Source organism: Vanellus vanellus (assembly GCF_965231255.1).
Source record: "Vanellus vanellus genome assembly, chromosome: 3".
Classification (NCBI taxonomy): domain Eukaryota; kingdom Metazoa; phylum Chordata; class Aves; order Charadriiformes; family Charadriidae; genus Vanellus; species Vanellus vanellus.
The window spans coordinates 66,578,019-66,605,808 of record NC_138907.1 but is presented as its reverse complement, the minus strand read 5'-3'; the positions used below and the strand labels follow the sequence as shown (position 1 = coordinate 66,605,808).

The 27,790-nt window shown below is 42.4% G+C and overlaps 2 protein-coding genes across 2 annotated transcripts; both read right to left on the bottom strand.

The window, feature by feature from the left end:
• Positions 1-869: 869 nt before the first annotated feature.
• TAAR1 (trace amine associated receptor 1) lies at positions 870-1,871 on the bottom strand (the record flags this gene model as incomplete). Its single annotated transcript, XM_082480567.1, has 1 exon — positions 870-1,871. One exon carries the CDS (start codon positions 1,869-1,871, stop codon positions 870-872), a length of 1,002 nt encoding a protein of 333 aa, XP_082336693.1.
• Positions 1,872-19,874: 18,003 nt separating this feature from the next.
• LOC309670589 (pantetheine hydrolase VNN2-like) lies at positions 19,875-25,665 on the bottom strand (the record flags this gene model as incomplete). The annotated part of the gene is made up of 7 exons (XM_082481589.1): positions 19,875-20,050; positions 21,369-21,539; positions 21,707-22,080; positions 23,095-23,386; positions 23,940-24,132; positions 25,221-25,351; positions 25,453-25,665. 7 exons carry the CDS (start codon positions 25,663-25,665, stop codon positions 19,931-19,933), a joined length of 1,494 nt encoding a protein of 497 aa, XP_082337715.1. The 3' UTR covers positions 19,875-19,930.
• Positions 25,666-27,790: the final 2,125 nt, after the last annotated feature.

Here is a 27,790-nt window from a genome sequence, read left to right as displayed (position 1 = left end):
GTTTCCTCACCAGCTGTCACAGTGCTGCGACAAATATGTCCAAAATAACAATATGTCCAAGCTAAAAAAAAAAAGTTCTGTAAGATGCAAATTGGCAAATATTTTTCATTGAAACATTCATTAGACAAACATCATTTTCTGGCATTGTCAGGCTCAATGTTGCTTTTCACTATTGCTTTTCATTCTGTACATTGTATTTTCCGTGTCTTTGATCTTGTTAAACATGCTTTTGATCTCACGGAGCAGAAGAGCATTTAAGTGACAAACTCATAAGTGACAAGCACTAGCTGAAATGGGAACAGAAGGAGCAGCAGGACTTTTTTCCATCGCATCTTCCCTCTGTGGAGTGTGTTGGTATGGCTGGTTATGGGCCTGTTTGACCTCTGCACACATACTGAAGGGGAGGGACAAAACTTAAAAGCTTTGAGTTATTACTCAAAGATGAGTTATTACTCAAAGATGTCTAGAAATCCAAAAGGAAAGTCTTCTCTGCTCTTTCTAGAGGACGATAAATGAACACAAATTTTGTATTATAAACACGTCTTGTTCAAGGAATTAATCTGTTGTATCAGAATAATTTCTTAATGCTTAAGAGCAGAGATATAAACTGCTGTAAGTTTTTTTAAACTTAAGTCTTGAGCTATAAATATCTATCTATCTTGCATATAAATATCTATAATGAAACCACCATATACAATTCCCAATCTGGAATGAAAGAAGACATAAAGTGCAATACTTATTTATATGCTTGAACCAGCTTTGGTAAATGGGTAAGCAAATAGGTGTTTCCTTCATTTGTGGCTCTTACATCTGGGAATCCAGCCTCCAGACAAAAATTCAAAGCCATTAATCCAACCATGTAAAGCACGTTACTCTAAAAACAAATGAGTCCTGGAAGAGTCCTGTTGAAAAACTCTTCCAAACAGAATCATCTTCAATGCCCTGCGAAACCACATGTAAAAAAATGCATAAACAATTGGGTTAAATGTAGAATTTAAATAGCCAAACCAAACCAAAGCATCAATGAGAATAGGAGGTATCACATAATTCATAAATGGATTGGTAGCTGTAAAAAAGAAGAATGGACTCCAGCAAATGAGAAACACTCCTATTATTATCCCTAATGTCTTGGCAGCTTTTCTTTCTCTGCAGAATGAAATGTGGTGCTTCATTTCAAATTGCGTCTTTTTTTGGCTAATTGCATCAATGGATCTTGCCTGCTTCTTGGCTATAGAGTATATTTTCTTATAGATGTACAGCATAACAAATCCAGGGATGTAAAAAGACACTATGGAGGCCACAACACCTGAAGTTTCACTGAAAATGACAAAGCATCCTCCTGCACAATGGAGGTGATTATAAATCTCTTCTGCCCCTTGCAGGTTTAGGTCTAGAAAGATCATCCCAAAAGCAAAAGCAGCAGGGACTATCCAACTTACAGCTATCATGACCAGGATAACAAAAGTATTTATCTTTGATTTGTATCTTAGGGGGTCACACACTGCATAGTAACGGTCGATGGATATGAAGGAAAGATGGAAGATGGAAGCCGTGCTCAGCATGATGTCCGTGCTCGTGTGGATCTTGCAGAAGAGCTCCCCAAAATACCAGCAGTGCTCTACAGAGCGCACCATGCTGCAAGGCATGATGAAGAATCCCAGCAAAAAGTCCACTGTAGCCATAGAAAGTATCAGGAAATTGGTAGGTGTACGGAGCTGCTTGAAATGTGATATTGAGATGATAACTGTCAAGTTTCCAATCACTGTGGCCAGAATAATGGAAGCCATGAAGATATACATGGAAACACGGATACTGTTTGACCAGCTGCTCCTTATGCAAGAGCCATTTACGGATTCACAGCACAGTTGCATCCTTACTGAGGTCTCAGATCCATGTGGGTATGCAGCACAAGTACTGTTTTTCCTAATGCTGAGACACATTTACAACTGGTTTTGTCTTTTCTATTTGGGGACAGCTGCAGGGAGGAAAAAAAAAAGATCAATTGTGAACACCTTCATTTATTTGAGATGTAAGAAATTCACATTTCATTAGTTACGAAGGATGAAATTATTTTGTAATTATGCTTTTAACAGAATGACACTTTTATCGTTAGACTTATCTTGAAATGGGAATCTCATTTGATGAAATAAATTGTACAATGGGGTGTCCTCACACCAGAATAGCAGTGGCTCCCAGAGAGGCTTGCAGGGCAATGTCTTGTATAATGGGCAGGTGAGAAGTCCTTTTCATTATTTTCTGTTTAAACAGTCCTAGTGTTCATCAAATTGGTTGGGGTCCTGTATCTCTCACTTTGCTCTTGAAAATCTCTAATTTTAGATTCTGAAGTTCCCTCAACTTATTTTTTGATACATAAGTATAAGATTTACAAGTTTAAACAGAAGGCTAAAGCTGAGGATCCCACGCTCGGCCTCTCCTCCAGCCCTGTCCTGACAGCAATAACTGAACCTTCTGTGCAGCCTGGCAAAACCAAAGAGTTTCCACAAGCCCTCGGTTTTTAGGCAGATGGCACATGGCACTATCTGACTAGAATCATAGAATCACAGAGTCATAGAATGGTTTAGGTTGGAAGGCACCTTGAAGATCATTGAGTTCCAAACCCCTGACACCTCCCACTAGTTCAGGTTGCTCAAAGCCCCATCCAGTCTGGCCTTAAACACCTCCAGGGATGGAGCTCCTCTGATGAAGCCATAACTTCTCTGGGCAACCTGTTCCAGTGCCTCACCACCCTCAAAGAGAAAAATTTCTTCCTAATATCTAATCTAACTCTACTCTCTTCCAGTTTGAAGCCATTCCCCCTCATTCTGTCACTACATGTCCTTGTAAAAAGTCTTTCCCCAGCTCTCCTGCAGGCCCCCTTTAGGTACTGGAAGGCCACAATAAGGTCTCCTCAGAGCCTTACAGAAAGGCAGAAAGGCTCAGATATAGATAGATAGAAAAAATCTAGACAGAAAATATCTTGTCTTACTGAAAAATTCTTGTAGGCTCTAGCTGTAAATAGAGATGTAAGGAAAAGATCTAAGAGGAGAAACAAACTTTTCTGACCTTCTGCCGCCAAAATATAATGGAAGAGTGTGACTAATCTGAAGCACCAGCTGCTGTGTAAGCAAATATCTTTTCTGTCAGGCTCTAGTTTATTTCAGTGCTAGTAGTCTAACATTGTTTTGTATATTTATTATGTTAATACTGTTTTTAGCCAAGGCACAAACATGGAGGGAAACATTTTCTGAACATTGGTTTAGTCTGCAACTGAGGACGCAAATATTGGCTGTTCTCTCGTGTACGCAGTAGCGCGTCCCTTTTGCAAATCTCTTTACAAAAGCATTTCATGAAAGTACTTAAGCACTTTGCAAGCAATATTCATTGTTGAAAGATCTGGTTTTCCTTTAATTAACAGAAAAGAAGTATTGTGAAAAATAAAGAACATTAACGTATGCTACTGAGTAGCAGTATGGTTATGGTATAAAACGGTTGTTTAAGTCAGAAAAATACTGACATGGCAATTCAGCCAGTACTAATCTAACCCATTTGCTTCAGGATTTTGCAGCCTCTGGTTATTCTGGATAGAACACAACAGAATAATTAATTTTTTCCCATATCAAAGCAAATCTTATTACAAGCACACCATGCCATTAGGAGCTAAATGGAAGCTGAATCTAGATGATAAACGATAGCTTCCAAACCCCTGACAGCTACAGGATTGTAACTAACAGCTTGTGTTTACAGAGGGAATTTCAAGTAGTGCCAGGCAGTGACACCCAAGTGCCAGGGAGAAGTTGCATCCAGAGGCACTCTCTGGAGTACAGAACACAGTCTGAGTATATTTATTCACTGTTAGGGGTGCCTATCACTTCCCCCTTTTTCTACCTACTGATGTTTAACACCATCTTTGCTCCTTACCACCTCACTTCAACTATCACTTCATACATTTAACTTTTTTTCAGTCTCTTCACATTTTTTTTTCGTGCCTGCCATTCCTTCTTTTGGTGTATTTATACCCAGGCAGAGGAAGCACAGCCAGATGGATCTTTATTAACTCAAATCTTCAATTTGTACTGCAGAAATAATTAAACACACTGATTTAACTGTATATATTGGACATAATTATAAAAGTTTTAAGCTCATTCTTGTTATAAATGTGTCACATAGATTTCAACCTTCATTTGTTTTATCTGTAAATAAATGAAACAAATATGGTAAAACAGGCTATGAAGCCAATAAAAAAGAACTAAGGTGTTATGTCTAGTTTTCTTTTCTATTTAAAAGATTAACATCTTCCCTTTTGTTCTCTGACAGAGAAACTGTTTATCTTAAAGAAATATGATTTCCTCTGGAAACTGTTTTTCTTTAAAAAAAAATAATCTTATTTTCAGAGATTTTGGTTTTTTCTTATAAATGGAAAGAAGAAACTCCAACCAAAATATTGAGCAAACTGAGATCATGTGTGTGGCTTTGTGTGAAATGGAAACAAAATAAATCAAAACTCACATGGCAAACTGCCCAAATAAGTTAGACACTGAAAAAGTTTTCAACAAGAAAGCAGAGCTCTTCTCTTCCATATTTAATTACAAAGTTTAAAATTCAATACAATGAAAATATGGAGAAGCATCCTTTTAAAAGCCTATCCTCCTACCTTTTTCCCCTCACGCTGGGTAGAAGTCTGCTCTCGGTGCTCGTTTGTTTTCTACTCATCGAGTGGCACTGCTTCCTTTTAAAGACCATCTCAAAAGACAGCTGAGCCTCTTCACCATCATAACAGTTCTGGGTAACACAAATTCTGAGATGACAGGCACTTAATCCACTACCAGAGAAGCCTCCGGAAGCCCCTGGCACATTGCTGGAGGATGCTGGGTGCAATTAATAGCTTTCTTGGTCCCTTGCTCAGGAGCAGCTGTTAATGTGAATAATAGCTCAAACTGTTTATTTTGTTACCCACTTAAGAACAAAATCATGGCTGTAACGGTCATATTTGTTTAACGGGCCTTATTTATAGGTAAACTGAACACATTTGAAGTACGTTTACTTGTTTGATTCAATGTTGTGGTCACATTGTTAGCAGCCCAAGATTATCTAGGTGCAGAACAAAAACTGCCATGTGGTCTCCCTTCCATAAGCTTCTAAAATCTAGCAAAATACGTAAGTATAGGTAGGTTACATCAGCATGTAAGATTTCCTTGAAAAGGTTTATTGTGTACAGAGTGACATGATGTGTATTTACCAGTCCAGTTCTGATTACTCTGCTGAATAAACAGGTTGAATCTAACAGCCTAATCAGTTAACAGCTATTTGCAAGATACTACTACTAAAAAGGTGTTTAAAGTAAACACCTATTATTGGCTGTACTGGAGTCACAGATGAGGAGAATCAATTTTTTTTGCTCCACAAGGGACCGTGCAGCCTTTCAAAACAGTGATAATGCTGAACATAAAAGACTGTTAATATGATGACCATCAGCTAAAGCCCAGTTATGCTGGGTACCTCAGGGATATAGGCAATAAGGTAGATTAAGATACTACTACTTCTTGCAAACTGTGCTGCATGACCTGGGTTAGCTGCTTCGTTATATTATACGCACAAAAATCAAAATGAATGCAAACAACTCTCTTTTATCTTTCTTGAGGCTGCACTCATAGAGGAACTGAGGTGTTGCAATGCAAGGTTCTCCTTGCTATGGGAAGAGAGTTTTCCAACTAAAAATAGTGCAGTAGTGCCGAAACAACCATCAGGCTGAGTGAGAAACCACTTGGAGATATTAAAGGGGATATGTCAAAGAGAGGAGAAAGGGCCAATTGCCCAGAGTTGGGGAAATGTTAAAGACATATTAGACACCCAAATACTGGTCTCTGAGAGACCAGTGTGGGCCTTCTACCAGCTGTGGGCCTTCCTTGGAGCCAGACACTTCTCTTTGAGGAGAGAAGATTTAGGCCTTGGTAATTACCATCTTGACATATGCATTTTATAGGAAGGTAAAATGTAGGGGAACACTTCCATGTTGCCTTACTCTGTACAAAACTCATAGTTATAAAGAAGTCTGGTGGCCAGCTCATTATGGGGACTTAGTCAAAGGACATCCATGCGTACACAAACACTGCTCTCCTGCCACACCTCTCCCTTGAGTGGTGCAGTGGCCAAAACTCAAGGGGACGATCTGGAATGGCAGCTCTGCCTTGAAGTGTTTGTTTCAGAAGCATCTACCTGGCAGCAGCCAGCCAAACCCTTGGGGGACCCTCTGGGGCTGGGGAGCCCTCCCCTGCCCCATGCAGCTCTGCCCTGCTGCAGGCAGGCAGCAGCCAGCTATGAATTCCGGGTTGTTTGCTCTGCCTCCCTTCATGACCAGGTTTTGAGTCCAGTCAGAGAGGGTTTCCCTTCAGTTTCTGACTTGCAATTAAATGCAAGAAGAACTTGCCATTCTTCCTCTCATGTGTGACGTTTCTCCAGGAGGCAACCTCCTTCTTTTTAGACCTCCTGAGGACTTTGGAAGGGTTAGAAGTCCTCAGGGAGATGAAATAAAATGAAGAGTCAAACCCGATGATGCAAAACGATATGAGGTAGGGTTATTATATTTATCAGATGGCTGTATGACAGTCATATCTTGTCTGCCTGTCCTGTGCCTGCGCTGTGTCCTTATCACTGGAATATGCTGGTGGAGAGGATGTTCAAACTGACTACTGGCAAGGCCTATATACTTTAAAATAATTAAATGTATTTAAGAAAAAAAAGATGCAGAGGAAGGCACCCGGTGACAGTAAAGGTGAATTTTGTCTTTGACACCAGTATGGCTGGGATCTCACCTCAACATCACCTCTAGAACAGAAAAGACTCATCTGTGGGGCTGGCCAGCCTTCCTGCTCCTCTTGGGACCAAGGGCTGCAAAACACCTCCCGTGTACTTTTGCAAAGCAGAGGGAAGAGAGTGGGCTGGGACTGGTTGGCGAGTGTGACTCCCCGCGGTGGGGACAGCACCAGTGCTGGGTCCAGCTGGTGCCTCCAGCAGCCCCACAGCAGCAGGATGCTGCCCAGGGCCAGAGCCGCTGGGGGGTAACAGGGGGCTACTGAGGTCACAGCAGGATCATAGAATAGTTTAGGTTGAAAGGGACCTTTAAAGCTCATCTGGTCCAACCCCCCAGAAAAAGGTATCAGCTGTTAAACTGGTAAGAATTGATACTACACATGATCTTAGCCAAAAGGCAGAGAAGCAACGTCTCTGCATAGGCTGCTGTTGGAGATGCTGTTCACCAGCCCATGGGCATAGCACTTTGCATTCATTGTCTCTGAATACGCCAGCTTGTACCGCAGGACCCATACACATCGGAAAGGAATGAACCACAGACCTAGAGGAAGCTGAGAGCATAGGAAGAGTGGTATTTAATGGTATGTTTACTGAAATGAATGTAAAGTGGCAGTTTATGAGATACCAAGATAATTAAGTAATTAAGCAGGCCAAATTGTCAACTGATTTAGAGCAACAAGGAACACTTTGGTAACAAGCTTTTGTGCTGTTGGTGCAGGTGCTTCAAACAGGCATTTTCTTGTGGCTTAATGCTGATGTGGATCATGAAAATATTCTCAAACTTGCTATTTATAATATCAAAGAGAAATGTGTCAAGCTCTATTTTTGGGAGCACTTGTAAATAGTGTTCAACAGTCTTTTGAGTCTGTAATATAGTAAAGCAGTTATACATCAAAATTCAAAGTAAAAACTGCTCTACAAAATTGTTGCTGTGGCTTTCTTTTCTGATTTTTTTTTTTTTTCTGCAGAACTTAGTTTTCAGATTTTTGGAAAACCCAGAAAAAGAGATGTTGCCATGTTGTCTAGCATACCTTGAGACATCTACACTTGTTTGTTTATTTTTAAAACATGAAATAATTAAAATGGAAAACAGTATAGAAGGGAATGTAAATAGCACTTCTGCCAGACACCAAACCCATTTAAAAAACGGGTTAAAAAATGATTCTGTCCTTCTTAGGCAGGGCTGTGAAAGGGACACTGGAAATGCAAAGGAACAGAATGGGGCTCGGGAATGGGAACTGTTACCATGAAAAAAAATAAAAGGCAGGACAGCATTGATTTCTGCTGTGATTCTTTTAGCTTGTATTTCAAGGATATGGTTTGGTCACTTGGTAGAAAATACAATTTTACAGTATCCATGAGACAGAGGAAGGTTTCTCATTTTCATATGGTTCATTTTAAAAGCTGACTGTCTGTGAGGGAAACTATGGATTTAAAACTGCTGGAGGCTCTAAGGTGGCCCCATGGTTGGAGAGGAATTTTGAAAGTATTTAACTTCACTCACCGTTTACAGAATGCTCAGGAAAAAAAGCACAGCATTACAAAAAAAATTCTTCTTAAATTTCCATCCATATGTTTGAAATCTGAGGGGGAAATATACACAAATTCCCCATGAGTTATTAGTTCAAAATAAATATTGCATTAGATGGGTTAAATGAGAAGATGTGCCAGCTACTAATCTAAATGCTATGGCTGCAAACCTGGTGCAATTCCGTTGAAGACAATCTGAAATTAGCCTAGATTTATACCAGAGGAATTTAAAGAACAGATGAGATGATTGACCTCTAGATCTTTTCCCATGGTTTATATTCTTACTTTTCGGTGGAAACCATCACTTTTCCTTGCCAAGTAAAAATAGCTGTTTATACAGAGTAACGCAATGTTTGTGCTCTTTCCTAAAGTGTAGTGCTTAGGATCAGGACTATAAATCCAAACCCCAAGATAAATGCAAATCCCCGAAATGCACAGAGGAATAAGAGATACCAAGAAAACAATGTTTTTACAGTAAAGCAAAACACGTCCATCCAAAGCTAAGAAACTCTCTGCATGGGGTGGGTTGGGGGGGTTCTACATGTTTGATAGCCCTGATAAGTAATGCCATAACGCACTGTTGCCTCTGTTTGGTAGCAAAAGCTGCTCCTGCAGGAGCAGGAGGGCAGGAGCATCCCCTTGCCTCTCTCCCTGGCAGGGCAAGAGAATCCCCCCCCCGCCACGGTGCTGGTGCGGAGCAGAGGCACCCAGGCAGTGGGGCAGGTCCTCTCTGCCTCCCCTGTGCTCCCATGCACCCACCAATCCCACAGGAGTGAATTTAGAGCTGTGGTTGGTTTGTAGGTGTTTGGTGTCCTCCCACATCACCTCCAATGTGAAGGCGAATGTGGAGGAGGGAGGCAGTGAGCACTAAGCAGGTGCGATCCCAACTTCATCATTCTGCATCCACACGGCTCTGGAACAACTTCACAGAAAGTAGAGCCTTACTGTGAATTCATAGCTGCGCCTATGAATTATCCCCTAGCTATGCTTCTCTTTCAGTTATTGGGAATGAATGACTTTTTTAATCATCCTCCCAGCCACCCCCAAAACCTCATTGCTTTTGGTGCTATTGCTGTCCACTACAGAAAGAATGCAGTGATCCATGCAGAATCACGACTATTATCTTCAGTGCCAGCTATAGAAGATTCATCTTTGAAACAAAATAATTTCCCAGACTAGCATATTCGCAGCTCACCGTATTTCAGAGTGCGTGACACAGAGACGGTACCTGCTCAGGAGTTATTTCCTCATCTCGAACCGGTGCAGCCTGTGGATACAGCGCGATAGTGACTTATCCCACGTGAATCCCACAGCTGAGCGGCTGCACGCTTGGTCAGGCTCTGGTTTACAGCCTGCTGGAAAAACCTCTTCAACCAGATGACGTAAATATTAAATATTCAGAAAAGATAAGCAGATAATAAATCTATTCTGACACGAGGCACTAGCATATGCAAAGATGAACCCATCTAAATTAAGTTAAAGCCAGGCTTGCGGAAAGAAACATACAAAATAAAGACAAATGTTTATTATGGTCAAAGTACAGATGAAGCTAACGGCACTGAACTATTTCTCGCCCTCCTTTCAATTCTGTGTAATTCTGCGTTAGTGATTTCAGTTGTCTTTAAAAATTTTGTCTATCCCAGACTGGATACATATAAAAAAAATCCAACCACAATGCTTCAGCAGTATCTGAGAACAAGACCAAATGAAAAGATAGTGTTTCCTCCTAATTAAAAAAATCTGCTTCTCTTTTATTTATGTTGCTCTGGTGCTTATATGCTTTGTAGCTGGGACTTAAGAGACGTTGATTGTCTATTTGTGTGTCTTTTACCGTACCAGAGGAACTACACATAAATATGGCCAAATTACAAATCAGAAGCAGCCAAACTGCAACTTACTGCTTTTTAAAGCACAGCTCATTGTCCGGCATCTGCATCTTCAAACCGTAAGAGTTCTATTATTACTGTGGAACCCAAGGAGGAGAGTCCTTCCAGAAAGAAGTAATCCCAGGAAGGAGACCTGACCCACTTTGCGTCAGTTTGTGTACGTCGGCTGGTGGGCTGCGCTGGTGGAGGGCTGTGCCTTCCAGCTCCTGCTCCCCTGAGGTTCCTCTGAACCCTGAGTGGGACCTGTGTGCCTCGGGCTGCAGCTTCCCCCTGGGCATTTGGGATTGGGATGGGCTCAGGAGATAGGAATGGTGGCACAGGGGACACAGGGATGAACACGAGTGACAACTCTCGGTGACATTATGGTCTTAAAATATCACATTCTGATCTGGAAGTGTGGCTACTCTACTGGAAGCCACTGAAACCTAGAATTACCAATAAAGGCTTATATATCAGTAAATAATCTGCTGGAGCCTCCAGTCACGCACCACTCTGTTGCCTTTCACAAATGCTGGATTTGATTACAACAGGCACACGCTGTTTTCATTGAACAAGCTTGATTGTTTCTAATTACCCTTTGCAAGTACAACAGACGGCAGATGCCAGTGTTGCTGCACTATGGGCCATTTTTAAGGGGGATGACCTGCCAGTGACATCCTTGGCTTCCACAGTTGTTTACTGCTGCAAGAAACAGCAGTGCTGTGCGTGAGCGTTGCTGGCACGGTGGCAGTGCAGGAACAGCAACTCAACTAGTGCAGAAACAACCAGCGTCAGAGGCTGTGCCTTTTCGTGCCCACCCTCCGCTGCCCAGTCTCAGGAAGACATGCATGGGCAGCCTGATTTCTCAGCAGAAGAGCTTCATTTAGCTTCTCAGTAGCTGCTGTATGTCATTTGAATATGTTTTTTGGATCACCAAAGGGGAGGTAAGGGTGCACTGGGGTCAGTTTGAATACTATTATATGTTATCCAGTCCCTGCATGCTAGCCATCTCCTGCACAATACCTGTGAGACCGAAAGGGAACAGATGGCAGCAACAGGAGGTTTAGCTATTTAAATGTGCCTCTACCACTCTACCAGCCTGCAGAACTTTTTGCTCATGAAGGTGAGGGTTAGTGAAAAGAAAGTAAATCTCTCTCTCTTCTTCCCCTCTGCTTTTCCTCCCTCTGTAGTCCGTTTTCTTGTTATCTGCAGTGGTTGCTGCTTCTTCTTTCTGTGCCTTGCAAGCCCTGTTGCCCCAGCTGCCCATGTGGACTAATGCCCTAAATGGACCCCTTTGTACAGGTCCCTTTTCTCCTTTCCCTCTTTTCTAACATGCTGCATATGCATCTGTTACCACACGTTATTTGGTGGGTCACTTCATACCACAGCTTTTGAAGCTTTCACTGAATGTGTGTTCCCCATTTTCTGGGTGGATGCCAGGACTTGATTTTTACAGGTAGTCAGCACTTGCAGCTGAAGCCAGTGACAATCATGTTTTGCCTTTATACAGTATTTTTGTAATATGAATTATTCTGACATCTCAAGTTATCTGCCTAAATTAGTGTGTACTGTAAACATCAGTTTCTTTGCACTTCATCCCCTCATCTACATTACAGGACAAAAATGATGCCTAGCTTTGTGGAAGTGCTGTGATTGCGAATGTTCGTAAGACATCAGGATATTATCTAATGGTGAGCCTTGGCAAATCGAGGGGGGATATGGATCGCATCCTTAGTGACAGAAGAGCAATGATCTGTAAGAAAAGACCCAGCAGAAAATAACTGGCAGTGTAAGAGTCCCCTGGCAAAACACAAGAGTGGTTACATTGTGTTGCACGACCTTCAAATGCGAGAGGTTTCGTGCCTGCTTTTTGTTTAGTCTAAGGCTGAACTTGGAAGAATCCCTGCAAAGAAAGGCTAATGTTAACATGAATAAACAATCTAAAATGCCAAGTGTAATGTTAAAGATAGGCTCAGAAAAAATTCAACAAAACGAATGTATAAGCCTGTTGCTAGGTAATGATGATTGATCAAACTCGAGCTTTTTTTTATAGCTCTGGTCCTTATACATACAGCCATCTGATACTCTTGAGTTATAGATAAATGACATCTGTTATGAAAGGCACCACACAAGTATTTTTACCCACACCTGACAAAGCTTTCTGTCTTTCAGTTTAACAACCAGGAAGTACATCATTGTCCATTAATGGCCATGTTTTAACAGGTTGGTCTTCCCTTTTATAGCTCAGTGTCAGACTGATTTGATTTCTACTTAGGCAAGCGTAATTCTTCTTTCGAACAATAAGTTTCCATGAATGAATTATAATGTGCTTTCAAAATTTGGTTATGTTAGCTATTATGGCCAACTCAGTTTAAGAACATCTCTGAGAAAACTGGAGAAGACAACTACTAACCGAGTAGGGGATGGAAAGAAAACAAAGTTTTTTACATTTTTGATTGATTTCATCACAGTTAGTCAGCTGGATGACAAACCAAGATACTGGGGATTTTACAGGGCCAGTGCACCTAACTTCTGCCAGGGTGGGAGCTATATGGATCACCATCTCTACGAAATCTCCTAGGCAGAGTCAATGACTTCCAGCCAAAGCCAGTCAAGTGGAGTGAGAGCCTCCATGCAAGGTGCATGGAAAAAACCACGGAATCTGACTGTTTGAATTCACAACTAAATGCAGAACATCTCTGTGTCTGCAGATGCATGATCAGCAGATGTAAAGTGACATACCACTACTGATTTTAGCAGTCGTATAGCAAACTCACTGCTCCATTTGTCTTTATTGGACCTCAATGAAAAGAACATGAAGTCAAGATTTCTGGCTCTTAGTGGAGACGCAATGCAAAAAGAAAAGAGAGAGCTCTAGCTATTAGATAGCAGAACTTAGCCAGTGCAGTAATAAATGTTATATGGAAAACTTAGAAAGGTCTCTAACAAGTATGAAGAAGAGTATCCTAAAAAGTCTTTAAGTAACTTAGCAATAGCATAAGCCTGAAGTTCACGGTAGTCTCTTTGATCAACTTAGTGGAGTTGATGCTAAGGCATTAAAACTGCTTCTCATTATTCTATTTTGCTTAAGATTTTTGTAAAAGTTGCAGAATGATGTTTAGTTTTTTGCAAAACCATTCATAAATTTGACATGAACGACTAAGAACGTTTTGCCTGAAAGAAACAATGTCTTTTCCTTAAATAACCCCAAAACTGTAACCTAATAGTCCTTTTCCAGTGTACAAAACAGCAATCTCAAATGGCTGGAAAACACAGCAAAGTGAGTTGCATAATAGAAAAGTAACCATCCTGTAAAAACTGACCTTAATGTTTCCATCTACTTGACTTTGATAAATTCAAGTATGTCTCATACTCCTAACACTCAGGTAGACGTAAATGTTCGAAAATTTCTGTTACAAAAGTCATCACTTGATCTTGAGGACTCTCTCTAAGGTGCTCTATTATTTATTTTTAATGTTTTATGTTATTATGTTTTGCAGTACATGAGCCGGGCAACCAACAGTGTGCAAATACTTATTCTCCTTTTTTTTCTACAAAGGGCTTTCCTAAAGACTGACTATTTTTTCTGACATTAGAAGATATTACTTCTTGCTACGCTCCTTGCTGCTCTTGCATCCTGACACCATCACAGCCACCAGACTATGAGTTCATCAAAATTAACTTTAATATTAGAAGCAGCAGATGAAGATGGGTAGTTAGTTAGAATGCATTTCTTATGTTGTCCGTGTTTGTAGTGGAAATTCGCTGCTGCCATGAGAATATTTGAACAGACAATGGAGTATTTCACTTACAACTTTATAGTAATGAATAGCTTCAAGAAACATTTTAATACTTTGTGTTGGGTTTAAGTGGCAAGGTTTTGGTGGTGGGGAGGGCTACAGGGGTGGCTTCTGTCAGAAGCTGCTAGAAGCTTCCCCACGTCCAGTAGAGCCAATGCCAGACCCGCCACGGGCCAAGGCCGGGCCCATCAGTGACAATGGTAGCCCCTTTAGGATAACATAATTTAGAAGGGGCGGAAAAAACCCAACTGCACAACGACAACTGCAACCAAAGAGAGGAGTGAGAATATGAGAGAGCAACCACTCTGCAGACACCAAGAGCAGTGAAGAAGGACAGGGAGGAGGTGCTCCAGGTGCCAGAGCAGAGATTCCCCTGCAGCCCATGGTGAAGACCATGGTGAGGCAGGCTGTCGCCCTGCAGCCCATGGAGGTTAACAGTGGAGCAGATATCCACCTGCAGCCCATGGAGGACCTCACACTGGAGCAGGTGGATTCCCAAAGGAGGCTGTGACATCGTGGGAAGCCTGTGCTGGAGCAGGCTCCTGGCAGGACTTATGAAACTGTGGAGAGAGGAGCCCAGGCTGGAGCAGGTTTGCTGGCAGGATTTGTGACCCCGGGGGGGACCCATGCTGGAGCAGTCTGTTCCTGAAGGACTGCACCCCATGGAAGGAACCCATGCTGGAGCAGTTGGTGAAGAACTGCAGCCCATGGGAAGGTCTCACGTTGGAGAAGTTCATGGTGAACTGTCTCCTGTGGGAGGGACCCAATGCTGGAGCAGGGGAAGAGTGCGAGGAGTCCTCCCACTGAAGAGGAAGAAGTGGCAAAGAAGTGTGATGCACTGACCACAACCCCCATTCCCCATCCCCCTGTTCCACTCAGGGTGAAAGAGAGAGAAAATTGCGAGTAAAATTAAAGCAAAGAAAAAGTGATGGGTGGGGAGAAGGTGTTTTTAAGATTTGTTTTTATTTCTCATTATCCTACTCTGATTTGATTAGCAATAAATTAAACTAATTTCCCCATGTTAACTCTGTTTTGCTCATGACAGTAATCGGTGAGTGATCTCCCTGTCCTTACCTCAACCCACGAGCATTTATATTTTCTCTCCCCTGTGCAGCTGAGGAGGGGAGTGACAGGGCAGTTTTGGTGGGCACTTGGTGTCCAGTCAGGGTCAACCCACCACATATTTTCACAGATGGAGTCTCCAAGTGCTTCTGTTAATTCTTAATTGTTTTCTAAACTGAAAGAGAAATTAACATATTGTCAGTGTGCTAAGTTTCTGTTTCGTCAAGACTGATCATTTCTGGCCGTGTCTGATCCACAGCTGCGTCTGACAACACTGGATAATGCTGTTATGCTCATCTATGGCTTCAGTAGGAGGTGCTGTTTGTCTATGGTGTTGAGAGAATAATATCATTTCTCTGTTGGGCTCCATGACATCTCGTAGTCCATCACAAGCCACTGAGAAGCATTCTTGTATTAGCTGTGCTAAGCCTTATAATAAATGCTGCTGTCTTTATTGACCTGTGCAAGTTATTTCTCTTTTTCAGCTTTCTTGCCCTGATGGTGTATGGTGACATTGCAAACACTATCTGGACGAGGTGGGGTTATAGTTTAGTTCTTGATTAATTAGAAATGTATAAATCCTTCAATTCGAACTCAGGTCATGGTCATTTTGTCTATCACTCGCTATATCTGCACTGATTCTGTGTACCTAGGGATGGTGTTCCACAGTGCCAATAATTCACCTATGATAACTTGAGTTGTTCATAAACATTTAATATTGTGTTATTGGGTCTAATAGTTGCACAATCTCTGACTGCATCTTGCTGTCATTTTTAAAGAAAAACAGATTATTAAGATTCTGTCACTCTATTTTTGCTCAAGGTTTTCTTGCTTTGATTCAGTATGTACAATAAAGTACAACAGATTTCACTTAAAGTTAGTTTCCCTAAAGTTGTTACCAGTCTTACTAAAGTCAGCTGTAAGGTTTGGACCACACTTTTTTTAACACCGTGGTTTTCTACCTTTACCTGAAGCCTTACATCAATAAAATCTGTTAAGGACTTGTTTTTCTCTCTGTGTGATCAGAAACGCTGTGGACAGGTGGGTCTTGTTTTCTTTGGCCAGCATCGAAGTATAAGGAAGAAATATTGACGTGTAAAGAGCAGGCTTTTCCAGCTCAGGAAAGGATGGGGCTCATTAGGATACCATCTGGAGTAGCTTTTGAGGTGGAGTCATTGACGTGAATTACATATAAATTAATTTGATTCTTCTCTGGCATACCTGTCCCAGAGTTACTAAAAACTCTTGTTTTTTTCAGAAACTCAAGTTCTGTCCTATAAGGAAAATGCAGGAGAGGCCTTTTTTTTCCCCCTAAAGATGAACTAATGTTCTCTCTTTTCTAACTCCCACCTAGCAAGTATGATAGCTGGTTAACTTTCCATGAATTCAACAGAAACTGTTCTAGATGAATAGGATTTGTTGCAGCAGTCATTCATTATCTGCTTCTGTATTTTGAATGTTTCTGTAATTTGCACCATTTGAAATTGGCCTTTATTACAAAACCTCACATTTCCTAAAACTGAACTTCGTCTAGTCACTGTGACCACCAAGTTCCTCAGCTGAAGATCTGGTTGGCTTTTGCACGCCTTCCAGGGAACCCTTACCCAAAAACAGGGTTCACGGTTCTTGCGCATTATAATGATGGAGCTACTCTGAGACTGCTGCAACGGTTCATGTAATGTCATCCTCTGCTCTGTTTAATTGTTGCTTTGTCATCAGAAATGAGAAAGGGATTAATAAACTCTTCAGCAGTCCATTGTATGGCACCCTTGTTACCCTCTCAGGGAGAGAAAAGAGGTGCAGCAAATCTTGAAAACTACAGGTCAACCATTCTTCAAATTTAGTTTTAATATCCTTTTCAAAGAATCTTGGACTTCTGCATCCCTAATGGATGGGGTTTGAGGGTCCTTTCCTGATCTCCTATAAGCTACTTAACTAGCAATATCAATTGTATCCTACCCAGTTCCAACTCTGACAGCCTAAGACAGTCGGCTCTGCGTGTATCTGGGAAGTACTCCATACTTGAGAAATGCCAGCAAGCAGTATGTGAGACATTTTTATGTTCAATTATCACAGCCTGAGTAGTGACAAAGGAGCAGAACAGGGTATAAACTCTACCCTTGAATAAAGACAAAACATTTATTTTAAAATCTAGTTATCTTCCCAGCAGCCCTATCTCCCTAACACTAACTCAGGAGCTTGAATAAACTCTCACTGACTCTTTTGGTACAGATAGTTTAGGAAAGTTTAGCCTGATACGTAAAGATAATGCTAGTCATAATATACTGAATGTCTACAATTCTGTTCAGTCTATGTCTCCCGACTATATTCCTCTTCATCTTTGGAAAAATTTTTATAAATTCCACATCCATTTGGAGTACATGAAGTACTCAGGATATCAGCAACCTGCAAAGGATTTGTTTGTTTCTAGTGCCCCTGATGCATCTGGGAGGCACTTATTTCCAAAATGTCCCCAGATTCTTTTTTTTGGTGGATTAGCATGTAAAGCTATTGATGTCAACCAGTGAAAAAAATTTAATCAAGTGATTTGACTGCAACAACAAAATCAAAAGTCCAATTTAATCTAGCAGTTACTCTTTTTTTTTTTTTTTTTTTTTAGTTTTCTATGTAAGCAATTCTAGGCCAGGTAATAAAAGCGTATTTCACCTGAAGGGTGGCCAAAGGGGAGATGGAGATGAGCAGCAGGGAGCAGGAGAAGGAGGTGCGGTGCTGTCTCCTCACCCAAGTTTGCAGCTCCTGCAGCGCCTGTGTGGTCAGAGGGCTGCAGGAGGAAGTGGCTGTCCTCCCCAGGGGGGCTCCCTCTTTCTTCCAGCCCTACCACGCTGGAGCCAAGATCTGAGCTGTCTCAAGGAACGACCAAGACTAGAGCAGAAAAGTATCAGAGGTACCTCCTCTGGGGCAGAGAGGGAAAAAGCAGGGTTCAGGGGCAGTAGAGACAATCACGTTTTGAAGTTAAAAAATGGTTTAGGATCTTTTTCAGTACTGAAGATTGCATGTCAAGGTAAGCGCTTGCCCTTCTCAGAGTGTTTCTTTGATCTCTCCCAGGGCAGAGAGCTGAGAGAGCAGCACTGAGGATGGATGGGGAAGCACCACCGCAGGACCAGCCCCAGGCAAAGCTCCCAGCTGCTCTGCTGCAGAGGCACTTTCAACCATATGTGTCTGATTCTGCTGACCACAGTGCAAACCAACAGACCTGCGGGAACAACGGGGCGAAGCTGCAAACCATCATTAACCAGCATGCTCAAGTCTCCTTTGCCCTTCCCAAACTGTTGCTCCTCACATGCGAGACAAGGAGCTCCTGGAGTGTCCCAGACTGGCTTGGGGAGCAGGGTCAGCTGCCACCTTTCGGTGTGGCCCTCTGCGTCTTGGAATTCTGGACCTTCTATGCACTGCACACCCAACAGTCATGTGGGATTAGTACTGCCACAGGTCGGTCATAATGTCTCTTGACCAAAGCCACCTCTGTTTGATGAAAGACTAGTCTGGGTTACAACCACAAGTCAGTTGAGAAACGGGTGAAGTACTGGACAAGCCATCAGCAAGCATGACCTCGAGGTCCTGCCTGTCTGGAATAGCTGCTCCTGAGGGGTACAGTGCTTTTGCTGAATATGAGCTCAGCTGTTTTATTTCCAGGAGGAAACAAGTCCTGGAAGGAGTCTCCAAAGTTGTGTGCTGAGAAGCAGCAGCACATGGGAAAACAGAAATCACGTGATTTCAACAACTTCTGGATAACATACATCGGTGTGCATGCAGTAGGAAGCCACAGAGTGTTTCTTATGTGCCTCATTTATGGCAGCTCAGTGCTAAGTATGGTGCAGGTTATATGACAGTGATGTGAAGGGCAGTAGACGCAAAAGATTACGGGATAAACACTGAGGCAGGGATCACTGCAAGTCAAATGTAGTGCAAATGAGGCCCGTTTGCTGCAGAACATGATAGATACACACCATGTCCAGGACTGCCAGGTTATACATGCCATTGCTAGAAGTCTCAAATAATGCCCATTTCTCACACCATATGCTCAAATGTGCTTCAAGTACTAAATCGTTGCCTATTTCCTATGTTTTCACAGTTTTAAAGAAATTTTCTGAACACCCAGGAGAATGTGTTGGTATATGTGTTTATACGGTAAGTCTGATCTGAAGTGCGTTGGACCTAGCACAGGTACAGCACGTACAAAGCAGTGCAAGCTCAGAGGGACTGCAGAACTGAAGATGCTTTACAGAGCTCAGGCAGACTCAGCGCCTGTGCAGGTTGTGGAGGACCACTTTCTCTCTTTAAGGATGCACCTAAAACCATTTCAAATCTATTTTTCTCTTCATTGCACAGTCTCTTGCTCAGGATGGGGCCAAGGCCCATTGAGCACTAGAGAAGCCCTATCGATTTGTGTGAAAGGATGAGAAACACGAACACTCAGTGCTTATACAGTCTGAAAAACAGGAAGGCTTCCTTGGTGAATATTTGTTCTGCAGCAAATTGGCAAATTTCGCATTTCACACATTTCAGTATCAGTCTTCTTTCTAGTTTTATCCTGGCAATCTACATGATATCTTTGGGAAAAAAAATACTTTCTAATTAAAGATTTCACATGACAGAGCATTCCTACTAAAAAGTTATTACACTGGCTCGAGCACTATTAAAAAAGTATACCGTTGATATAGGTACACAACAGAGCGATTGCATTGCTTTCTCTTAAATAAACTCAACTGCCACAACTGCTGAGCAGAAGCGCAAGATTGCAGAACAGCAGTGATAGAGGATAACCGCCGCAGCTCGTGAGGAGGTGGATCACTGCAGGGAATTCCCCTCCTGTCTATGGTGACTGTGTGACCCTAAGGAGTTACATTATGGGGAGGTTCGCAGAGGATGCGGCAGGTCCTTTTCATAAAGCCTTCCAAAAAGCGTCGCTGTTACGAGTGGTTTCGATGTGCCATGCTTACTTTCCAAACGCCCATCACATAGCACCTAGTGGAAAAGAGAAAGAATGATCCTAACATTCCACTAACAGAGCAGCAACGTTGCCTGCTACAGAAAGGATAGGCCTTAAAGGTTGAATATTTGGGTGGAGCACTTTAAAAAAGGATCGTGAGAATGAAAGAAAAGGGAATTCTCTCTGGCTCTGCCATAGCCTTCCCACATTTCCTTGGACGTGAAAGTCTTTAAAATTTTCTTCTTTTGGGAAAAAAAAAGATCATTTTCAATGCCTTATAAGAAGGTGAGAGTGACAATAACTGATGTGTTCGGTTCTCCTTAGTTACTCATACATGGTGATGAAGTTTATATACATATCTAGGACAGTAATTTGAAATATCTTTTGATTTGTAGACTCTAAAACAATTTCCAGATGGAAGTACAGAATTTCAGGCTACTGACCATATGTTGCTTTTCTTAGTTACTTTTTACAGATTGATTTGAAATCACTGTTGTTGATAGACTGGAACACCTGCAACTTTTGAAGAGCCTCTCTGTGACAAACAGTAAGCACGAATGTGTTAAGAAAACATTTTTTTTTAAAAAAAATAGGCCATGAACATATTTTAGTATGCTAATAAATCCTTTCGTGTGTATGTTTTTACAGAAGTCCCATTCAAAACAAATACGCAGGGTGAGCAAAGTTCTTCAATTCTCTGCCTTGTAAAAAAAATCACCCTTGCTTCCCCTAAAACTTTTAAAGTCTTGTTCACTGTCTTCGTTTTCTCTTGCAAGCTATTAGATACCTGTTCCAAATCCATTAATATTTCATCCAGCCTCTTACATAAACATAATCTAAGATTTATGAATAAAAATACCTTTTGGCAAAATTACACGCTGAAGTTTCAAATAAAAATATAAAAAAAACCCAACTCCACAAAACCCTTGAAAACCCCTTTTAACATTTTTAACTGCATAGGATCTCTGCTCTTATGCATGATACTCATTAGTTTTTGGTGGTTTTTTTTTTTTCTTGGACAATATCTCAGAGTATTTGATTTCTTTGTTTCCTAAAATGCCCATTAGCAGAAATCCATAGAAAATACCTCCTTAAAAGCTGCTGTTTATAGGTTTGGGATCTGAAGTGGGAAGGCATATTTGCTAAAGAAAGCACTGAGGAGACTCTTGGACTTAGCATTTATATGTTCTCATCAGTAAGGACTAATTCAATCTATCCATTTAAATGTCCCCTCAAATTCCAGTCTGCAGAGCCAAATAAAGTGGTTCTCGGATGGGACTTTGCTGTCATATCAGTTTCCAGCACCACAGTCTGGAAAATCTTACGTCAAGCAGCTCCAGGGTGCCCCATTACCTCGAACTCCCCGGGGGCCAGCTGCACCCCGCTGTACAAGACTTCTGGAAAGACATAGTTGGTGCCAAACGTGCCGCTGAGGGAGAACATCTCAAACTTGGTCTGAGCCGTCTCCACCGGCTGCCCACATGTGTTCAGGTCTGTGCTCTTGCACTTGAGCAGCGTGCATATCTGTGGGGAGGAGGATACAGAAAGGCAAAATACTGCTAAAATTTCAACAACCAAGAGCTGGATTTGATAGCAAGTAAAGTTCTCACGATGCAGTAATGGACAAGTGTTTTGGGTTGGTTTGGGTGTAGGCATATACAACCCACACTCAACCCTACAAAACCAATTACCTGCCAATGGTATTTTATGAGAGAACCGTGCAGCCCATCAAACGCACCCAGGACATAAACTTCGTCTTTGCTCTTGTTTGACATCTGATAGACCAAATGACAGCAGAGGTCTCCTTGGCAAACCGTGTAATTTCCAGCGTTGCACCTGAGTTCACTGAAAGTGAATATATCCCTCCGGACAGCAGCCAAAAAAGTGTCTTTTTCTCCTGGAAATTTCTTGATGCTTGTAGCATACGAGCTCCAGTTGACGGCAGGCGGGTAGGTGGGGGAAAGACGTGGGCGTGCGCTCAGCTCTGCCAGCAGGAGACGTCCCTCCTCTGTACTGCTGTCGTAATGGTAGGCGGCAGGTCCCTCGGGTGTGAACAGCCCGCTGCCTGGCAAGGACACCCACCAGCCCTCCGTCAGCCCGCACCCCGGAGCACGGCTCGGCAGGGGGGCCAGCCACCCCCCGTGCCACACCGGCGGGCTTCTTTGGCAATGCTATTTTCGATCAACACGTTACAGAGACTTTTGGAAGAATTTTAAAGCACAGAACTCGTCATAGCATAAAAGCATGACCTAAAATTCACAGATTAAACATGACCTAAACTTCACAGATTTTGTGCTTTGCTGGATCTTGACTCTGAGCCTTAAACAACAATTTGACACTCAAGTCATCTCTCTTTTTGTTTTTTAGGAACTTAAGTTAATTGAAATATAAATCAGAACTCTAAGAGTGGCATATTTGCCAAAGAAAGAAATCATGAGGGTAATTACTTTTTACGGAAGGAAACCCAGGACTGTGGCCTAAACTCAGCTCAGTCTATTTAGGACAGGCAAAAGTGTCCCTTTGTGGCTTTCATTTCAGCTTTGGGGAAACCTTACAGATGCAGCTACAGCAATGTTTTCTCAGTTTAAAGAAAAAAATAAAGGCAGTAAATATCTGTTCAGATCAAATCAAAATATAAGTATCTCTAATTCTTCAGCAGCAACAAAAACCTGATAATACTTTATTCAATACTCAACAGGAATCCTCCTTTTGGTTTTGTGTTGTTAAGTTCTGGTTATAACATTTTTCTCTCCATTTAACTTCTGATTGAATTTTAAACAAAAAACACTGCTTCTAAACAAGAGGCTGAAAATTTAAGTGAAACTGTGTTATTTTTTAAAGAAAATTTCACTTGTGAAATAACAGAATTTAATGTCGTACACTTTCTAATTTTACCTCTCCAAGAACGTTTAACATTTCCTTGCCTGAAGCTCTTTACTACATTCAATACAACATCAAGAATATTTTTAGTCTGATTGAAATGCTATTTTCCAGAGACCCCACTGTTTGTAAAACACTTTTGCCTGCTTCTGAATCCACTACTCTGAAGACAGCTTCCCTTTTCCCAAATGCAGCTCACCTGTCATGGCCAAGTTGATGTTGTGTGTATTTGCTGAAAGCAAATTGACACCCATGCCCATGGCCCAGGCAGAGTGAATCTCAACCGCAGTCAGAAACGGCAGGACGTTCATCCAAGCCGTTGGGAAGAGCACGGAGTCCACCTGCAACTCGCTCACCAGGACCACGGCAGGCTCTCGGAAAAGGATGTCGAAGCACGTGAAAATGCCAAATTTCCCAAAGGGTGTCTCAAAGGTGACAGCTTCTGGCTCTTTCGGGTAATTAAACTGAGTTTCTCTTCTAAACAGGTTGTACTGCAGGTGAAGAAAATGGCATATTAGGACCCAAAATAAGGCAAGATTATGAACAGCTACTTTTGTGTCTGAGAGGGGCTTTGTGGCAATGCTGGGGGTTGAGATACATGAGCTGGCTGGTACAGCGGACTTGCATCCATCCAGCTCACCCTCTTCCCCTACAAATTGGGGTGGTTGTGCCCCAGCCGCCTCCTGGAAGCGGTGCCTGGCTATCTGGCTTGGCTAAAACTGTGCTGAGGACCAGCTAACATTTACTGAGTACGGAAAACTCCGTCACTGCTTCTTTCCCATTTACTGTCATAAATGTAGCCCTTAGATGCCTGGTATCCGGCATGCACTCTGCAGCTGCCAGGCTCCTGGGGATAATGCCTGATCGATCATGCACTTGCCTGCTTTTCCTTCTGGCCATAAGATCCCTGCATCAGATCATCCTGAATTAGTTGTCGCTCTACAATTATGTAAAATTATTGTATAAACCATCTGAAATTGGTGCCAGAGATATGAAAAGTATACTGATAATCAATTACAGGGTGATGCTGATGTGTCTCTTTACCTTGTGGTAACGAGCCACCAGTTTCCCCTCTGGGTCAAAGACGACATCGGTGTTGTACTGATAGCGACCGTCGCTGGGGCAGCTGGGATCACTGGAGTTACACGGCTTCTTATCCCCGATGTTTGCAACCACGTAGATGGAGTTATTCCTGGCCATGCAGCTGAGTCGTTCCTGCACTGGAGCTGGAGAAAATCTAATGCATTTTTGGTGAGAGAAAAAAAAAAAAAAACAACACAATTTTACAAGTTTAAATTCAGGTGTGGAAGAAATGCATTCAAAATTACTATTCCACTAACTCCATATCCCTGGGTGCAGAAAAAGGTATAGATCAAATAATGGTTTCTGTTCATTTTCTTCACTCGCTGTTCATAGAATAATTTTAAATTGTTGGTCTCCTTTAACTTTAAAAAATGTTCTTTCCTGTAGTCTTAACAAGACTAAGTTATTATTTTCTGTGTGGATATGATTTGCAGCTAACGCACAAAGAAAGATATGAACGACTTCAGAAAACAAGGGAGAGAATTAATCAGTATACAGATATAAACTTAAAATAACTTGATACATTTTCAGACAGATCTAAATCTCAATTTCAAAAGATCATTTTAGCCTTTCTTAAGAGTCTTCACTCTGTTTAAGGCAGCTGTCCATAAGCTTTTAGTAAAAAGTGGCCACAGCATTTACAGAGCTGGGGGCCCCTGAAATCTAGCTTCATAAAGCCTCAGGACAGGAGAATACAAAAACTTAGCTTAGAAACAAACCTGGTCCTCTTGCTGTCCCCTGTTGACACACATTCGGAGCAGCCCTGTGTAACACAGCAGACTGTGCAAGCAGCTGAATTTCTAAAAGGCACTACTTTCAGATCTAGGGAAGTACTTTGTGCAATTTGATTTTGGAGTCATGCAGCCACTGAGCTGAGGACTGAATCACCTTGTCTAATCTATGCATCAGATATGATAACAAACTAGCTTATACTTACAGGAGATTTTAACAATTGTTCCGAAGTGATGAAGTTTTACATGTTTTAAAAATAATTATTTTGCCCAAATTTCCTCATTTTCCTCCTTTTGCAATTTTTAAAAGTGAGACTGTGTCAATGCTTTTTGCCTTACATATTCCCATTACCATTTAATTAAGAGTTCTTTTTGATGCATTTTGTTTCTACAGTATTTAGGATTTTTAATAGCTTAAAAAAATGGCAGTTCTTGGGTATTTATTGGGAGCAGCTCACGACTCCATGAAACATGAGTTTGAAACCACATAAATCACTGCAGAAGCAATCACCTTGTGGGGTCGGTGCAGGGAATCCAGTTCACAGCCGGATCAGGGATATCTTCCAGGTAGGGGTAGATGGTTTCTCTTGTGAAACGCCAGCCATAAATGCCATCTTCAGGAGTCACAATGATGTGGGCACCCTGACACAAGATCCTTTAAGTTTTCACTCATCAACAGACAACCAGGAGGGTCAGCAGGAGAAGAAAACATTAGTTAACAACATTCCTGATACGCTTAGTACCTGCTGGGCGGCTTCCTTGATGGCGCCTTCCAAGACATCCATGTTTTTGTTCATGAGGGCCAAAGCATCGTCAGGAGAAACGGGCTCCTCGGTGGCATCTGGCAGGATGACTGCGTGCTCGTAGACAGCTGCGATGAAGGTGTCGGAGGCAAGGACCTGAAGGACTGCGAGCGCAAACACCGCAGCGTGCAGGAGAGGCTGGGAAGGGACCATGGCTGGTGCCTCACAGCTCCTGGATCGGACATGGGGAATATAAACCGGATAGAAAGAGGAGGAGTAGAGACTAATAAATTTGCTTTGGATATATTCTGCTGTTGAGTAATCTGAGAAGGTACTGTATAGTTCTGCCACTTACAGTAAAAAGTCAAAGAAACCATTCTAGGAATTGGATCTTGTTTCCAATTTGAAATACTGTAAAAAAAGATGAACAAAAGGCTAAGAGAGCATGTCAGAAGCAATGCTGATCCACGAGGTATCCATGGAAGGAACATTTGCACACTCCTTTTGTACACCCCGCTCCAGACTTCCAAACCCATCCTGAGGCAAGCCCAGACCCCCCTGGTTAGCACACGCTACTCCATATAACCTTACTGCGCCTGGCTGCCACCGGTAGACAATTCAGGCAGTGCTGAAGGCAGACCACCCGTGAGAAGTACAACCCTCACTCTTCAGAGTATAGCTGATTCATCTATGCTCATGAGACACATAGTCCTGTTATGCCTCTTGCCTTTGGCCAATGGTGTATTATAGCTGTGACAGGTGCCCTGAGAATGTCCTCCCTCCCAGGTTCATCCTGCAATGTAAACTAACCCTTGGACTGTGCTGATCTCTCTGCCTAGAGCTAGCATACTCGCCTGTTTTGTGAGAAAGAGTTAAACAAGGATTTTTTTTTTTATTTCTGTTATGAAAAGCAATTTTTGCACAATGAGCAATTTTAAATTGCTCATAAATAAACCAAGTTTTTTCTTCTGGAAAGTATTTTTTTGCCTGGTATTTTGGAAATAGCATATTACTATTGTAGTTTCAGGTGCTTCATAAAAAAACACTTTTGTTAGAATCTGTGGCATGTCTGTGAGGATAAAGGAACATAACCTGCCTAATCATATTTACCACTGCGTAGGAGATCAAGGAATATATTCTTCATCTGATATCTTCACTATATAATTTTACCCAGAAGTCTTATTTTTGTCTATCAGCATTAAGGCTTCCTCAGGTCCAACCGTCACTGCAATGTCCTCTAACAGGACCAGTCAAACACTGGAACAACCTTCCTAGAGTGGTGGTCACTGCCCCAACCTGTCAGTGTTTAAGAGGTATTTGGGCAATGCCTTTAATAATGTACTTTAACTTGGTCGGCCCTGAATTAGTCAGGCAGTTGGATGATTGCTGTAGGTCCCTTCCAACTGAAATAGTCCATTGTGTTCTATTCTAAATGCCTTGAAAAAGACCACATTGTTCTCGTAGAAGGCTGTGATGTAGCTGTCCAGGGCACAGACCTCCAGAGCTGACAGCGCCAAAAGCACGGCAGATGCTCAGGCTTTAGGAAGCCTGGGAGCCTGGGAGTCGCCCAAGAGGGGGACAGGGCCAAGCAAAGATGGAGGCCTTTAAAAGGGAAAATTTTGCATGAGACCTGGGAATTCTCCAGAGTAGGAGAAAGCCGACACCAGGAGAGGCAATCGCCCTGCCTGGAAAGTCTCACAACACCAAAGCCAAGAGAGCCGCCAGCATTGAGCAATTCTGCCTTACACCACCAGTCACAGAGAAGTCACAGAGAAGTCACCACTGTGCTGCAGCCGAGGAAACGCATCGCCTGCCAGATCTGCGAATGCCTCAGGCATGGCATTGCTGCAGTAACGCAGCTCAAGGCGAGCCCTGGTCACAGCAGGAAAACAAGCCAGAGTTTGGGAAATCTCAGCAAAGACCAGCACAGACACATTCCTGGCCAGACTCAAGGGCACGGGGTGCCGTCAGGGCTGCAGGAGGCAGGCGGCCAGTCCCCAGCTCAGTGCTGCCCCACGGACACTGCCTGGGCCACCCCAGCTCAGCACGGCACCGGGTCAGAGTTGCGGGGCCTTTGGGGGCTGCCAGGCGGGCTAGTTGTCTGAGCAACCCCATCAGCACACCAGTCAGTAACGGAGCTCTGAAGTTGTCAGGTCGCCAGAGGGCTCTGTTGGAAAGCATCATGAACGGGAGCCACAATTTCTAAATCTTGCCTATTGCAACCTGCTTTCTTACGTCTACAGATCACCCCACCAGAAATTTTGAAGCTAAAGCTGCACATTCCCCAAAATCACTTGTATCTGGTTGCCCAAGTTTCTTACCTTCTTTGGTTCTGACT